Raw genomic sequence first — 16639 nt, forward strand, 5'->3', positions numbered from 1 at the left:
ACAAGGAGTTAGTGTTGAAAAAAAAACCCATTGCAACTCAATGAAAAATGCACTGGATACGGATTGGCATTCTTAAGATCTATGTAAAGGAAATTCACAAATCAAACAGGACAGAGTCAGACTACAATCTTTCAAACACCCTTGGATTTGAAAATTGTACCAAAGCACTGAAGGGCTGACAACGTAACACCACTGTTCAAGGAAGAAGGCTGCCCAGTCTGCGGCCGATGCCTCCTGCCGGAATGGACGTGATGATCGGTCACACCCCCTTTCCTCTTCTCCTCTCCCCCACCCCAAGGGGATGATACATCACACCCCCTCTCCTCCCATCCAGGGGATGATCGGTCACACCCCCTCCCCTGACGATGAGACGTCACACCCCCTCTCCCTCTCTCATCCCCCACCCCCCCCCAGGGGATGATCGGTCACACCCCCTCCCCTCCCAGAGGATGAACATCAGAGAGCCGCTCTCTGCTTTTTTTTCTGCGCCCGGGCGCGCTGTCAGTTTTTTTTCGAAATGCGCATGCACAGTTCAGAGCTCCGATCGGTCTGCCAGCGCTAAGCCCCGCCCACTGCGCGATCCGGACCGGAGCCTGCAAAACACGTATGGGCGCGCTGCAAAGAGGATTCCAGGCGTGGATCTATTTGACGCCCAGATCCGGCACTTAGACTCAAAATGGTAAAATTCTCCACACATGCTGTCAGACCGGAGTGTGACCATCATTTTCCATCTTTATTATGGATCTGTAAATGCCCAGATGTGCAAGATAAATTTAGTTAGACTCCAAGGAAATAATTGGTTACACTGGTAAAGGTAAATGCCATGCATGTGTGGATTTTCAAAATATATCTGATAAATAGATTGTCAAATAGAGTACTTGACAACTGAAAATTTCAAGACCAAGATCAGTGGATTTTTGTCAAGCAAGAATATTAAGGGATGTGGAACAAAACTGGGTAAATATATTTGATGTGCAGCCAATCTAATTCAATGGCAGAGATTGATCAAAAGATTGAATTGGTCTTCTTTAAAACATTAAACATTGCTGCATTAGATTTTGAATAATCTGATCTTGTTCACAGCTGAAATTTTTATTATTAGGAAATGCGAAGTTAGTTTAGAAAGAAAAGCCCAAAAACATCAACATGCTTTATTTACAAATGATGGCAAACTCCACAACATTATTTAAAAAAGGATCCCAATAAAGAGTGGAATGTTGGTACCTGTCGGTATTGTAAGGCATCCAAAAACACTGAATCATCAAGAAAGACAACAGTTTTGCATGGCATGTTAATTCCCAAAGCGAGGGTTCCAGTAGCAGTCACAACCTACAGAAAGGCGACAACGTTTCTTAAATTAAATGTAATATCAAAAGCAAAATTCAATTTGAAGTTGAACTTCAAATACACATACTGGAATATGTATCTGCGAGCTTCATACCACTGCTGAATTTTTGTACTAAAATCAGTCAATTCCATGATTAGGCACTCCCAATATTAACTTTTCTTAACAATTTATTTACTTCAACTTTTCATAGCAGAACATAGGTATTAGCTATAAAATGAGGAAGAATTATTCATTACAAGTGTTTCTCAAAAATAATTCACACGCTTATAATTTTCATCACAGATGAATTAGTCAGCACAAGGATAAAAACAGAAAACAAGTTTTTCTAATTATTATTTTCCTCTCCCCAATATCGAACTTTAATAAAAGAACCTGAAAGGTGTATGAGATTTGTGTTACAAAAGAAAATGGGATCATCTGTGAGAATAAAGATCTACTGATCAGCTCAATATTGGTAATCTAATGAAAATTGTCACCTGGTAGGTTCATAAAAGAGAAAGCAGTGATTTTAACCACAATTCTAAATGTCTATGACTGCCAGCCAATTGTAAATAGAAAATACAGTGTCCACGTTGATAAGAATGCAGCCGAAATACCAATGTCAAAACTCCTTGCATAATCTGCTGGTTCTGATCCCAGTCAATAGTCATGGACTAGAGTACAACATTTCAGTACACCTCAAATAAAAATCATGGATTTTCACCTTCATTAGCAGCAACATCAGTACTCTTAGGAGGCACACAGGTTCCATCTTGGTTTCTAAACCATGCTGCTGATCTGGGCCTTTCCAGCACGCTCTCATCAGAGGTCTGCCCCACATGCACAAGGGTTGCAAATTAGGCCAAAATCCATATATGCCAGGTCCCATCCTTACGATGGGGCTTAGATACAGCTTCATAATGGACAGTCTCTACTTGCTTCAAACAGGTTAGTGGAAAATAAGTAGCGGAAGCTGGGTTCCCAAATCCCCACTTGTTTTCGTATCCCCCTGGTGAACTACCCCTTCATTAGATTACTCATCTATAAACATTAACACTTACCCTGGCAAATCCAAGTCTGAACAACATCTCCACAGCTTGTCTTCCTTTACTGTTCAGTGAAGCATGATGAAATCCAATGCCTCTTTCCAAATATAAGCGCAGTTGATTTGCAGTTTTCACTACTTGCAATCGCTGAAAGATTGTATCCAGAATCTAGTGAAATTTAAAGAGCTGGTTAAGCATCATTGAGGAATATGAATTCTTTACCCTAGCACACAATGATTTTTATTCCAATTTAAAATAAAATTATTAAGCTTGGTGTTTGTTTAACTAAGTTTTTGCAAAAAAGTTTATGCATCTCCCCCCCCCCTCCCCCACATGGCATTCAGTGTTTGAAACCCACATTCTTGGGTTTGTTTCTTGCATCTTATTATTCTATATTAAAAATCCTATTATTTTGAACTGGAAATGCTGTTTTCAAGTTGATCCAAACATCTACAATTTCTCTTTGGACTTTAAAATACGAAGTAAAGAATCTGACTCAAATACTTTTGCCTTCTACATCTACACTATTGTAAACAGAGCACTGATGGTAAGAGAGACATGTTGCTGAAGCTTCCCCCCCCGCCCAAGGCAAATGCAAGAACACCAAATTTTAAATGGCCACATCAATTTATACTAAATGAGAAAAGGATACTGATAGGTTGGCAAGTTGACATTGATGACTGAGATATTGCTATGGAGGAAGCATTTGGCTCCCCAAGCTCATTCAAAAACGGCACAAGATTTAAATACATTTCATTTGTTTGCAGAGAACAGGCCTCTGTGTATCATGTATGTAGATCTAGCAAGTGTAAATGAGCCATATTACAAGCGTGACTAATTGATTGATATTGTAACTCGCAGCACATTCACTATTTTTCACTAAGTGCTTCCCAATCACAGAATCACATCCAACAGTAAAAGTTTTGTTTTAGGTTTTTCAAACAGAGGTTGTTGAGTCCGACTGGAATTCACTTGGCCAATCAGTGCTGATTTAGCAACCAATAAGCTACTTTTTCTCCTGTAGTGTAAATTGCGATCATTTTGATGAGTGCAAGACTGAAAGCTTTGGCAACATGTCTCTTTTCCCAGCAATATTCAAGTTCTGTACTACAAAGAAACAGATCAATCACATAACATATTCCTTTTCCATCCAACTTTCAAACATTTGTACATTGTAATGCAAAACCACGAAAACAGTTATCCCATCACTTAATATTTTTCTTGCTACTCTTTGTAGAATCTTGCTCTATGCAAATTGTGTCTTGTTTGTCAATATAACAGATTTATAACAAAGCCAATTTTGCTTTGGGACATTTCTGAGACATATCCGAGGGCGGCATGGCGGCTCAATGGTTAGCACTGCTGCCTCACAGCTCCAGGGACCCAGGTTCAATTCTGCCCTTAGGTGACTGCGTGGAGTTTGCATTCTCCGTGTCTGTGTTTTTCTCTTCCGGGTGCTCCTGTTTCCTCCCACAATTCAAAGTTGTGCAGGATAGGTGGATTGGCCATGCTAAATTGCCCCTTCATGTCCCAAAATGTGTAAGTTAGATGAATTAGCCATGAGAAGTGTGTGGGGTTATGGTGATTGGCCGGGGAGGGGGGCCCTCGGTGAGATGTTCTGTCGGAGAATCAGTGCAGATTCGATGGATCGAATGACTTCTTCTGCACTGTAGGGATTCTATGATTCTATATATTGAAATGCTACAAATTTTTCTTTGAAGCCACCACCAATAACAATAGTGAGGAAGCAAATCAAGAGTGGCTGAACCATAACCAATATTTAGTAAATACAAAAATACAACAACCTGTAGACAATTACATCAAATTGAATATTAGTTGCTATCACAAAAAAAACCTTGCTCTGTACCTTACGGTCTGCAGCAGTTTCCACTGCGTAGGTGCAATCCGGAGGAATCTTTCTCATTTCCTGAAGTTTCTGGTATAGCATTTCTTGCTCAGTTTCTTTCATTACCATGTTGTCAGACAAAGAAGACTCCTTTGGATCACTGCAACCAGGAAAAATATTTTTTGCAACAACAATGCCATGATTGAAACATGAGCCAATGACTGAAAAGTACTTTGGAAAACTATATGAACAGAATAATGGAGGCAAAAAAATTGAATTTATTGGGCAAATAGATGCTGTTAAGAATAGGTACATTAAGAATACAGTTTGGAAATGAACCAAGATGAGCAAAATAACCTGTGTTTCTATAACTGTCTTCTGATCTAAACAAATAGAATGGTGAATACACTTTGATTAGTTTATTGCAGGTAGCTAGGGAAGGGCAAATAAGTCAAAGGTTTTGCTTATGGCATATTTTCAGTTACCCTTGCTGGAAACGGATTGGATAGTTTTTCTTTTAATTCTTGGGATATGGGTGTCAATAGCAAGGTAATATTTTCTTACCATTCCTAATTGTGCTACGGTGGTGGTAAGCTACAACTCCCTCCAATTTTTACAGATACATCCATAGAAAGCATTCTATTTGGTTGTATCACAGCTTGGTATGGTTCCTGCTCTGACCCCATGACCGCAAAAAAACTACAAAAGGTTTTGAATGTGGCCCAGTCCATCATGCAATCCAGCCTCCCATGCACTGGCTCCGTCTACACTTCCCGCTGCCTCGGAAAAGCAGCCAGCATAATCAAGGACCCCATGTACCCCGTACATACTGTCTTCCATCTACTTCCATCGGGAAAAAGATACAAAAGTCTTGGATCATGTACCAACCGACTCAAGAACAGCTTCTTCCCTGCTACCATCAGATGTTTGAATGGATCTACTTTATATTAAGTTGATCTTTCTCAACACTCTAGCTATGATTGTAACACATTCTGCGCCCTCTTCTTTCCTTCTCCCCCATGTACTCTATGAATTGCATAGCGCAAGAAACAATACTTTTCACTGTATACCAATACATGTGACAAAAATGAATAAAACCAAATATCTTGGGGCCACTCAAAATTGAATATTGTCTCCTGTGAGTTGCCTGAGAATCAACAGCAGGCATCTGCTGCTCACCAGTCTCATGTGAGTAAGTCGCCAGCCCAAATATTCCCCCCATACTTTACTGGCACAAGGATCATTTCTCACACTAAGTTCCCATCAACATGCCAGTTTTCACACCCCACATAATTTTACTCTGCCTTGAGGTTAAAGTTATATAAGACACTAAACCAAACACTGTACTCAATAAGTCACCCTTCAGATTGTTCTTTACTAATTCAGCACACTCGAGTGCTGAGGTTGTGCGGTACAGCATCTCTCATTCGCATCTGTATTGAGATGCCTCCTCCAAATTAATAAGATTAAATTTACCAGATTAAATTGGAAAATACTAACACGAAGTGAGCAATGATACTTACGAAGGTTGCTTTTTTCCAGCACGCTTTGATAATTTTCGAAGCTTGTTTTCAAATTCAATTCTTTTCTTTGCATCATCTGATCCTCTTTTCATTTGTTCCTTGTTGGTGACATGTACAAAGGTCTCTTTGGCTAACCGTTCTACTACAGAAACACTAAATCTACAATTGAAAGGAAGTACAACTATATTAAATGAAAGAAGATGTAGGTATTTCATTTGTGTGGCCTTAAACAAGAAAAATGCAATAATTGTCTCACAATGGACGACACAGTGGTTAGCACTGCTGCCTCACCGCGCCAGGGACCCGGGTTCAATTCCAGCCTCGGGTGCCTGTGTGTGGAGTTTGCACATTCTCCCCGTATCTGCGTGGGTTTCCTCCAGGTGCTCCGGTTTCCTCTGCAGTAAAAAACACTGCCTTTCCCCCAAACCACCTGCGTCAATCCCATCTTTCACTGTTTGCCTATTCTTAGTATGAAAATCACCCAGCTGTTACCCATTCCCTCTAATGCAGTGAGTTTCCTAGCCTTCCACTTAAAATTCCCTGGAAAAACATCAGCTATCGATCTGCTCTGCATCAATTTGTAAAATGTGAAATCACTTACAAAGTTTCCCTCCACTACAGCTTCACCACAGATGATAAATGCTTGGCTCATGGACAGTGACTCATCCCCTCACCTAGGCTGCATCATAGCACATCCTTCCCATTATCTGAACTACTGTGCCATACCCTAACGATGCTCGCTTTACAGATCAGAGTGTAATCACTTTTAAGATTACTGCAGGTTCCTGACTTTTTAGCATTTTTTAAAGGCATAATCTTTCAGGCCTTTGCCCCTCTGCCTGAAATCTTGCTTCTGAAACCATATTCTCTTCTCACTATTCTATTTGCCTTCAAAGAATATCAATATCCTTTCGCTAAAAACTGTTTTGCCATCCTTTATATGCTACTCATGGCCATCTTTTACCCCTTTAAACATGCAGGCAAAGTGATATATATGAAAGTTTATTCATTAATGATGATCAAATGGCAATCACTTTTTGCTGTTCCCGTGAACCTATTTACAGGGTTAAGAATTCAATCATTTAAGGCCACGTGATCAGCCAACAGACCTGCTTAATGTAGCATACAGTTAGTGTTGTTAGTTTTACTTTATATTGGTTGGAGAAAATGCATGGATTATATTCATGTAAAGTTTAACTGAATTATACAACACCTAACTATGAATGTAGCAATAATGCACACAACAGATCATGTTCATGTATATGTGCAAGTGGATTACATACAATGGATAATATTCACACAACATTGAGTGAACTGCAGTTAGTGTTTATGCTCAGGTATAACTGTATTACACACTTGTGCAATGTCCAAATTTGTGTGCAGATTACATAAATGGATATAATGAGGTTCTGAAGAAGCCATTTTCAACTCAAAATATAGACCGTTTCTTTCTTCACAGGTGCCACCAGACCTAAGGGGCACAGATCAGCTAGATAGTCAACATCTTTTCCCAAAGGTAGGGGGAGTCTAAAACTAGAGGACATAGGTTTACGGTGAGGAGGGGAGAGATACAAAAGTGTCCAGAGGGGCAATTTTTTCACACACAGGGTGGTGAGTGTCTGGAACAAGCTGCCAGAGGTAGTAGTGGAGGCGGGTACAATTTTGTCTTTTAAAAAAACATTTAGATAGTTACATGGGTATAGAGGCATATGGGCCAAATGCGGGCAATTGGGATTAGCTTAAGGATTTTAAAAAAGAAAGGGCGGCATGGACAAGTTGGGCCAAAGGGCCTGCTTCCATGCTGTAAACCTCTATGCTCAGTATTTCCAGCACATTGTTATTATTTCTTATAAACAGATATAGTGCTTATGCAGATGTGACGGATTATACAATATGGACAATGTCTATATATCAATGTGTAGTTACAGGTATAAAAGAGTTTACTATTCACAATGAATGGTGTCTATGTATACAATTCACTCAAATCATACAACAGAAGACTCAATTGTAATCAATGGAACAACTTAGAATGAGAACCAATGACATGCTTCATTTTTATATTTGTGAATTATAAGGGGTCGTTTCATACATTTCTAGTCACACAACCAACTCACTTTTTTAAAAATCCATTACATCAACTGGATGTAGAAAAAAACAGCCTGGACTCTCTGAAATGATTTCTACCCAGGTAACACCGGAAGCTGGGTGCAATGAAATCACAGAATCCCTAGAGTGCAGATGGAGGCCATTCAGCCCATCAAACCTGCACCGTCAACAATCCACCCAGGTCCTATTCCTGTAATCCCACATATTTACCCTGCCACTTCCCTTGACACCCACGCAAATACAGGGAGAACGTGCAAACTCCACACAGTCACCTGAGGCCGGAACGGAACCCAGGCCCCTGGCGCTGTCCCAGTGCTCACCACTGTGCCGGTGCTGGAAATGTTTCTGAAGATCAAGAAAGTTTAAACATAACTGAATTGTGCCCATAATGAATTTACAATCTTTTACCCTGATTCAAAAGGCAGCACGGTGGCACTGTGGTTAGCACTGCTGCCTTACAGCGCGAGAGACCCAGGTTCAATTCCCGGCTTGGGCCACTGTCTGTGTGGAGTTTGCACATTCTCCCCGTGTCTGTGTGGGTTTGTTCTGGGTGCTCCAATTTCCTCCCAAAGATGTGCGGGTTAAGTGGATTGGCTATGCTAAATTGCCCCTTAGTGTCAGGGGGACTAGTTAGGGTAAATGCATGGGGCTAGTGGTGGGATTGTTGTCGGTGCAGACTCGATGGGCTGAATGGCCTCCTTCTGCACTGTAGGATTCTATGATGATCTATGATGACCATTGCTCCAAAACAATCCTGCTTGTAAAGCTGACCACACCCAAGGCTAAATGGCAATTTTCTGCTCATGAGGATTACATTGTCAGCTTTTTGACACCATGGCACCATATTCACATGAACTCTGGGTAAATAAGCTGACTTGCAGTGCTGAGCAATCAACTAAAGCTTGACCAAAGCATGTTTCATCTACTGCAATCAATTAAAATTCAGTCAATTGACCTGCAAATGATCAGCATTCACGGAGATATGTTCTGCTGTGCTGCAATAATTAATTGAAGAATTTCATCATTTCTGGCAACTGAGCTCCTCTTAGATGGTGTTGCAGGGGTCTTGCTTCTATCACATTGATTAGACTGCTGATTGCACTGGAGCTTACATTTATGAGTTAATGTAATGTGGCAAAAACCCACGTAGCATTCAGCACATTCTAACTCCCAATGAAATCTCCACACCTTAAAAGTTTTATAAAAGCACAGACTAGGATAAGTTTCTCATTCAATAACAAGTATTGAAAAAACTTACGAGAAAAACAAAGCCGGCAGCTGGTTTTCTTTCTGTAAGGCTTCAACCAGCATGGGAAATTGCTTCACCATGGTTGCTGTAGAATTCACAACACTTGTTGGTTTCAGTTTCTCCAACACTTCTGAAGCCTTAAGGTGGTATTGACAAATTATTAAAATGAGATACATATTGTATAGACACAAAGAATACATCATAAATAGCACTCAAATAATCACATTTTTATTTAATTATTTCGTAAAAACAACAGAGCTAATTGAACATTAATTGAGATGATTAAAATTATAGTTTTATGTCTAGGTAGTAATGGGGAGGGGGTTGGAACCAAGTTGTTCAAAAGATTTCACTAATCTTATGATGGCAGAGGCACCCTAAAGAATTCTGTGCGGGGCAAATGTTTGTAGAGGAATTAATAAAATTGCTTTAACAGGAGTCAGTACTCTAATTAGGCCTCCAGGAATTAAGAAATTAACAGCTCTAAAGAACCACAAATCGGCAAGACCAGATAAGAACATAAGACATAGGAGCAGAATTAGGCCACTCGGTCCATCGAGTCTGCTCTGCCATTCAATCATAGCTGATATTTTTCTCATCCCATTCTCCTGCCTTTTCCCCCATAACCCCTGATCCCCTTATTAATCAGGAACCTATCTATCTCTACAGATGATTTCCATGAGGATTTTAAATGGAGGTGAGAACATTGCAGTTGGAGTTCTAAGTGGTCACAGGTTTGGAAGATGTGGTAAAACAAAAAAGGCTTTGCTGAGTTGTTGCAGTGCACCTCAAAAATGGTACACAATGCAGCCATAGTACAATGGTGCTGGAGAAGATGCCAATGAACAAGGCTTTTTCCTGGATGGAATCTTCAAATGTTGTTGGAGCTGTGCTTATCTGCAGGCAAGAAGATAGTACTCCATCATGCTCCTGATCTCTGTCTTGTAGAATTTGGGGAGTTACGAGGTGAATCAATTCAACATGGAAGCCCTTTATCGATTCCTATTATCATTATAATACATAAAATCAAAACTTCCAAGGGCACTTTATATTCTATTCGATTGAATTACAATTTGGTCAAGACACCCTGGACATTTAATCAATTTTATCACTATTATACAAGAAATTTCTTATTTTAACCTTGCTCTTCATTACTAATTAAACACAACTGTGTTAATGACTTAATACCTGCTCCTTCTGTCCTGAAGTGATCCATTTTTCCAATTCTTGTTTCAGTTCAGCTTCATATTTCCTCACATCATTCTTTTTAATAACAATTTTATCCTTGAAGCATTGGTATTCTTCCGGACTAAATTCCTTTCAGAAAAGATAAAAGAATCAGATAAAAGTGTGAAGCATATTGATATTGTGTTTTTATATTTTGTAAGCTAAACCCCTGGCACTTACGAAAAGTAGTAAGCCACAGGACTCTGCTAAGATCAGATAATTTTACTATAAAAATATCAAAGATCATAAATACTAATAACTATACTAAATCTTAAATAGTCAGTTATATAAAATATATTCAAATTACAGTTGCTACAGTTACTCATAGGCTCAACTGAAACTTCTCAATTTCCTTCTAAAAGACTCCAATCAGGTACTCATCAGAAATTGGAAGATTATTCATTTGATCCGAGTACTGTTCCAGAGATTTATACAGGGTTGAGATTTCTTGGAACTTCCGGCAACATTTTCCCTTCAAATCCCCTCCAAGCATGGAACAATTATACACTCCTAACTCAACACAGGCATCATTACGGTCTTTGGAATAGCCACCATAGGCAGAACTCTCTGGTCCCAATGTTCTTTAACTTTGGAATCCTGCTTATAGGAACTCTTGTTCACTTCTCAGTTGGCTAAGAAGCCAAACTCACTGTTAGAGTCCTTCAGTTATCAAAAGTTTTAAACCTTTTGGCCAACACACCAAATTTCAGCTGAATTCTGCCAAAAGAAATATCCTGCAGCCAACTTGTTATTAACCACCTGCATGGGAGATGTTCCATGAAATAAAATTCTTGTTTACGCTCTGCTTTTCTATTGTTTATTTCCCAAGTAGCTTGGTTACAAGATCAATTTTGCTTTTTACAAAAAATAATACAAGAAAATTCCAGAGAGGCTTAGGCCTGAATTTTGCCCTTGGGGCCTGCCCCAAGTCAGATTAGTGGCCGCCCATCATGAAGCACGTCCTGTGAAAGACTGAACATGATTGGGGAACGAGAGGGGATGGTAGGCGCCGAGAAATGGGAGCATGTGGCTGGGGGTTCCCCAGGGGAACAGCTGCTGTGGGGCTGTCTGAAGAAGCTGCTGATTTGCAAAAGATAAGTATCAGTGGAAAAATTATGCCACGACTGTCGAAGCAGCACAATCATATACAGATTTCAGTCTCCAAACATGTTTGTTAATTTTATTTGAGCCCCGACTTTCATTGAATCCTGGATCAAGGTGCAGCTAAAACATTAAAAACCTTGCCAATTGGCTTGCCCAAGAGGCAGATTGGCAATGCAAAATTCCAATCATCATTGTTAAATTAATTTAAATAAGTTTCTTGTCAGACGATGCAATTCCAACTCATGCCCATCGACTGAAACACCATGCAAGAGTGCAATGACATCAGGACAAATACTTGATGTCTTCACGCACAATTTTACCTGCTTCTGGGTTGGGCATGTGCCTGCCCAAACAATGTAAAATTCTGACCCTAGTTCTTAAATGGAAAATAATCCCACATAAAATATAGTTTTATCCCCAGAAGCACGTGGGCAATCACAATATGTCAAGTGCTTCAGTGAAAGTACCTGTGCCCGAGGCCATGATGTCCATGTTTCAGCCATTGTGTCATATAATCGGAGGGATTCTGGAGGAGACAGACTGAGGTCTGAAGGAAAACCATACGTCTCAATCTAATAACCAAATACAACATTTATTATACTTATTGGTTAAGCAGCAGCTGAAATTATTTTTGAATCTAAAAGGACGAGATTGGTTCTTCAACTTGGCAAATAAGATCATAATTAAGTTAGTTGAGTAGTTATTTCCATCCCATTCAATTACCACACCTCAATAACTAAACTAAATTGTTTCACTAATCCAACAAAATGCATATTCAATCTCTACTTCAGTTGCAACTGGTGCCTTGTGCATGCTACACAAATTACCTTTATATTTCAATTGGTTTAGTGCCAGAATTAGATAGAAGCCATATACAAGCATTTCCTCAAGAGGCATCTCAATTTAACTTGAAGGACACAAAAATGCAAATTTTTCAAAAGTTCTTCATGCAGATCAAATTCAGAAAAGGGACAACACAAGTGATTTACATCGGGGGAAAAAATCCTCAAATCTGATCTCATTAACCAGATGATCCATTTGGGTGACTTTACTGTTACACGAGTCAAGTGTTCAGAATGCTGAATATCAATAATACCCTGAATCTCCAACATTATCAAGTGTGGTTGTTGACTTTGCTGATAGCATGAAAAGGGCAATAGTGAATTTGCAGCCCATTTTATACCAACCCAATTTCCTTTTTTTTTTGAAGGAGAAATTGACAGATCAAAGTCAGTTCTGAACAGAAAGAAAATTGTTGATTGGTCACCAACAATCATCTTCGAGTTAGTCAGTGGAGTGTTTTCCCCGATTTACACAGTACTCTTTTTGCTAGGAATCCTTGATGCGACACTTGCTCAAATGCCAACTTGATGCCAATGGCAGTCTCTCTCACCTCACTTCTGGAATACAGCTCTTGTCCATGTGTGAACCAAGGCTATAATGATCACTGGAGTTTCCAGCACCAGACTGAGCAGATTATCGATAAGTAAATGCTCCTTGATAATACTGAAGACACCTTCCACTTCTTGTTGATGATTAAGAATAGTATGATAGAGCCATAATTTGCTGGATCAGATTTGTCCTGTTTTCTGTAGACAGATTATACCCAAGTAATTTCCACTTAGTCATGGAATTAAGGCGGGTGCTGTGCGAGCCATGAGTCTGTATTTTTAATTGCTCATTGCATTCTGGGATGGTTTCTCCAGACTGGAAAGAGACCATTATACTTCACATCTTTAAAATAAGATGGACTCAGGTAAATATAGACATATTAATCTGACATCAATAATAGGAAAGGGGCTCGAGGGATGCAATACATGAGATACTTGTATAGAGGGATTTATTAGATACACAATACAAGTTACTAAATTAGTGGATTAAGGAAGACAAGTCGACATTGTTTACTAAGACTTCCAAAATGTTTTTGAAATGACATCACATAAAAGACATCTCTACAAGACTGAAGCCTCTCACATCGTTGGCAATACATCGAGTTAGACTGAGAACCGGTTGGCAAGTCTGAAGCAGAAAGTAATTGTAAGCAGATTTGGATGTTTGGAAACCTGGGACGAGTAATGTCCCGCAGTGATCAGCACCGGAACAAATGCTTATTTTTTATTAAAGATCTAGACGTAGTTGTGTAGGCATGATTAATGCATTGTGGGATAAGGCTGTCAGTTTATAAGACTGGATGGAGATTTGCTGAAATCCTTCAAGCAAGAAAAGATTTCAACTCATACAAAGGTAGGCAAACATGGAATTTTAGCTGCCATGTATGGAAGTGGGAGTAAAGTGTGTATATACAGATACCCAATATCACTGATTGCAGGACTGGCTGGATAGACCATAGCACTCTTTCCTGTCTTGTCATCATCCCTGCGTATCCTGAAAACGTGGAAGCTGCTACATGCAGCTTCTTCCTTTTTATGGAATTTTCACTTAAATGATTGAAATACTTACATGGTCCACGGTTAAAGCTGCACAGGGATGATAGGAAACAAAGTCAAACCCCGATTCATTTGAGCTGCACACGTACTTTTCTAGGTCATTGTATCGTTCTCCATAGACGACTAAAACAAAATGTTGAAAATAAGTAAACTCACGATCCATTACATTGGCACTCAAACAGAAACCCAATTGATTCAATTAATTATGAAATCTAAATCCCACTTGCAAGTCCAGTTTTCCAAATCAGGATCAAGCAGACCAACTGAAAAATGATCTCATTGATTTGTCAATGTGGATGTATGCATTTATTTAGTATAAAGCAGTACTCAAATTCTGTGACCTTATCATGTAATAATAACCATGAGATCCTAATGTGTTTCCCAAATGTCTCATTATGGGGTACCAAATCTGCAGACCAAGAGGGAAAGGTTTCATCTCTAGTCTCTGCAATGTTAGGCTTGATTAGGCTCTGTTGTAATGTCATAAATGTTTACCAAACATAATAGCACTTGTCCATACATGCATGAAGATTTGCTATTGGGTACTGAGCAGACCCAACATCCTTGGAATCAACATCCAATAAAAATAGCCATCTTCAAATAGGAAGGGTGTGAAGAAAAAATAGCTCCAATGATTCCCATCAACTATAACGGTGAACTCAGAATCACCAGTTTCTGTTAGTTTTATGACATATTCAGTTTGTTTTATTTAACATGAAACCAGGTATTCCTGCATCTTCAGTAGCTTGTTTGACATGATAAAACAAAATTTATAGATGGTAAAGAAAACCACAGGTAAAGCTGGTCTAAGGAAATATGTATTAAGAGCCAGGTAATCACCCTTCACTCAGTTTCTATGCTCATCTAAGACCCTCAAAATGTTACTGCGACCTGCAATTTATCCTACAGATAATACCTCCAGATGAGTATCTCAATGTGCATGGCATATAACTTGATCGGAATTATATTCAGGCAGCATTAAAAATAAATGGTGAATGATCAGGGTGGCTCAGCGGTTAGCACTGCTGTCTCACAGCGCCAGGGACTCGGGTTCAATTCCCAGCTTGGGTCACTGTCTGTGTGGAGTCTGCACGCTCCCCCGTGTCTCGTGGGTTTCCTCCCACAGTCCGAAAGACATGCAGGTTAGGTGCATTGGCCATGCTAAGTTCTCCTTCAGTGTACCCGAACAGGTGCTGGAGTGTGGCAATTAGGGGATTTTCACAGTAACTTCATTGCCGTGTTAATGTAAGCCTACTTGTGACACTAATAAACAAACTTTTAAAAAAGTTGTGAATTGATGACATCCAAACTCCTTTTCCTCATTCATGGAAGATACAAGACTGAGAAAATGAGAGAATTTACACACTCTGATCAACCACAGGATATGGAGGCCAACAGCTGTGCCCTTTTGCTTAACATCCTGGATCAACTGACCAATGCGATGAAGATTGGGTTGGGTGGGTTGTCTTACAGGTGCAATTCTCCTGGCCCAATTTCCCTCTATTTCAGTGTCCTGAAGATCCAGATGCAGGAAGAGGAAAATATGTCCTATTTCGAGCAATTAACCAATTAGGGATCGGCAAACCAAATACTGGTCTTGTCAGCGATGCCCACATCCCATTAACAAACAGAAAACAATAGTCAATAAAGTGCATCTCAGAACAGAAGGTGCTTAAATAAGCCATATTTGTGGCATAAAAAGCCATAACGGAACAGCTATCCATACCTAGTTTGACTCTGTAGGATCTTTGGTCTCTTGGCATTTTCATTTGCTGCTTTTTTTTCCCACCAGAAACTTTCACAGGGTTCTCCAATGTCTTATCTGCTCGTTGCCAGTAATTCTTTACTGCCTGAAGCCACCTATTTAAAAAATGGTCAAATAGTAGTTAAGTTTAAATGAGAATATTACTACTTTTCTCCCTCTCAGTTGTAAGGTTCAACGCCCCTTGCTGCAATCACAAATGGTGTTCATACCTGAAATGGCACTTAGACAGAAGACAATACTGGCAATAGGGTCAGTAATTATTTAGGAAGAGTAATAGAAAATATTGTAAGTTTCTTCTGTCTATCCCATTCACCTTCCCCTACCTCATGTTTCTGCTGCTAACCTATTCACTGTCTGCCGATTATAGCAGGACCACAGTCTTTCCTCTCACTAATGTGTGAATCCCGCTGGTCCTGGTCTTCCAATAAAACACAAATACAGAAGTTGCTGTTAAAAGAAATCTTAGAAATCTTAGAAACCCTACAGCACAGAAAGAGGCCATTCGGCCCATCGAGTCTGAACCGACCACAATCCCACCCAGGCCCTACCCCCATATCCCTACATATTTACCCATTAATCCCTCTAACCTACACATCCCAGGACACTAAGGGCAATTTTAGCATGGCCAATCAACCTAACCCGCACATCTTTGGACTGTGGGAGGAAACCGGAGCACCCGGAGAAAACCCACGCAGACACGAGGAGAATGTGCAAACTCCACACAGACAGTGACCCAAGCCGGGAATCGAACCCAGGTCCCTGGAGCTGTGAAGCAGCAGTGCTAACCACTGTGCTATCATGCCGCCCAGTTTTGGCTCGGTTCCAAAATGAGTCTGCTATTAATCCAATTAAGAAACCTCTCAACAGAGATCAGCCAACCTGCTGAACACAAATGAGCAGCAAGTATCAACACACAAGATGAGGGGAACACACTGAGGAACCAGGGAGAGTTGGAATTAAGACACGGCATCCATATAGCTCAAACGACTAGCCCCATTT

General features: G+C 39.9%; 1 protein-coding gene across 1 annotated transcript in view; it reads right to left on the reverse strand.

Moving 5' to 3' along the window:
* The window catches only part of LOC144493854 (putative ATP-dependent RNA helicase DDX60), an 84010-nt gene that overhangs the window by 21488 nt on the left and 45883 nt on the right, over window positions 1-16639 (reverse strand). The window contains exons 20-28 of the mRNA XM_078213427.1: window positions 15602-15735; window positions 13889-13998; window positions 11896-12000; window positions 10286-10414; window positions 9107-9234; window positions 5743-5901; window positions 4241-4379; window positions 2389-2541; window positions 1225-1329 (exon numbers count right to left, since the gene is read on the reverse strand). Coding sequence (XP_078069553.1) covers window positions 1225-1329; window positions 2389-2541; window positions 4241-4379; window positions 5743-5901; window positions 9107-9234; window positions 10286-10414; window positions 11896-12000; window positions 13889-13998; window positions 15602-15735 — 1162 coding nt within the window. The remainder of the gene's footprint in view (window positions 1-1224; window positions 1330-2388; window positions 2542-4240; window positions 4380-5742; window positions 5902-9106; window positions 9235-10285; window positions 10415-11895; window positions 12001-13888; window positions 13999-15601; window positions 15736-16639) is intronic.

This window comes from Mustelus asterias, chromosome 1, assembly GCF_964213995.1.
Source record: "Mustelus asterias chromosome 1, sMusAst1.hap1.1, whole genome shotgun sequence".
NCBI lineage: Eukaryota > Metazoa > Chordata > Chondrichthyes > Carcharhiniformes > Triakidae > Mustelus > Mustelus asterias.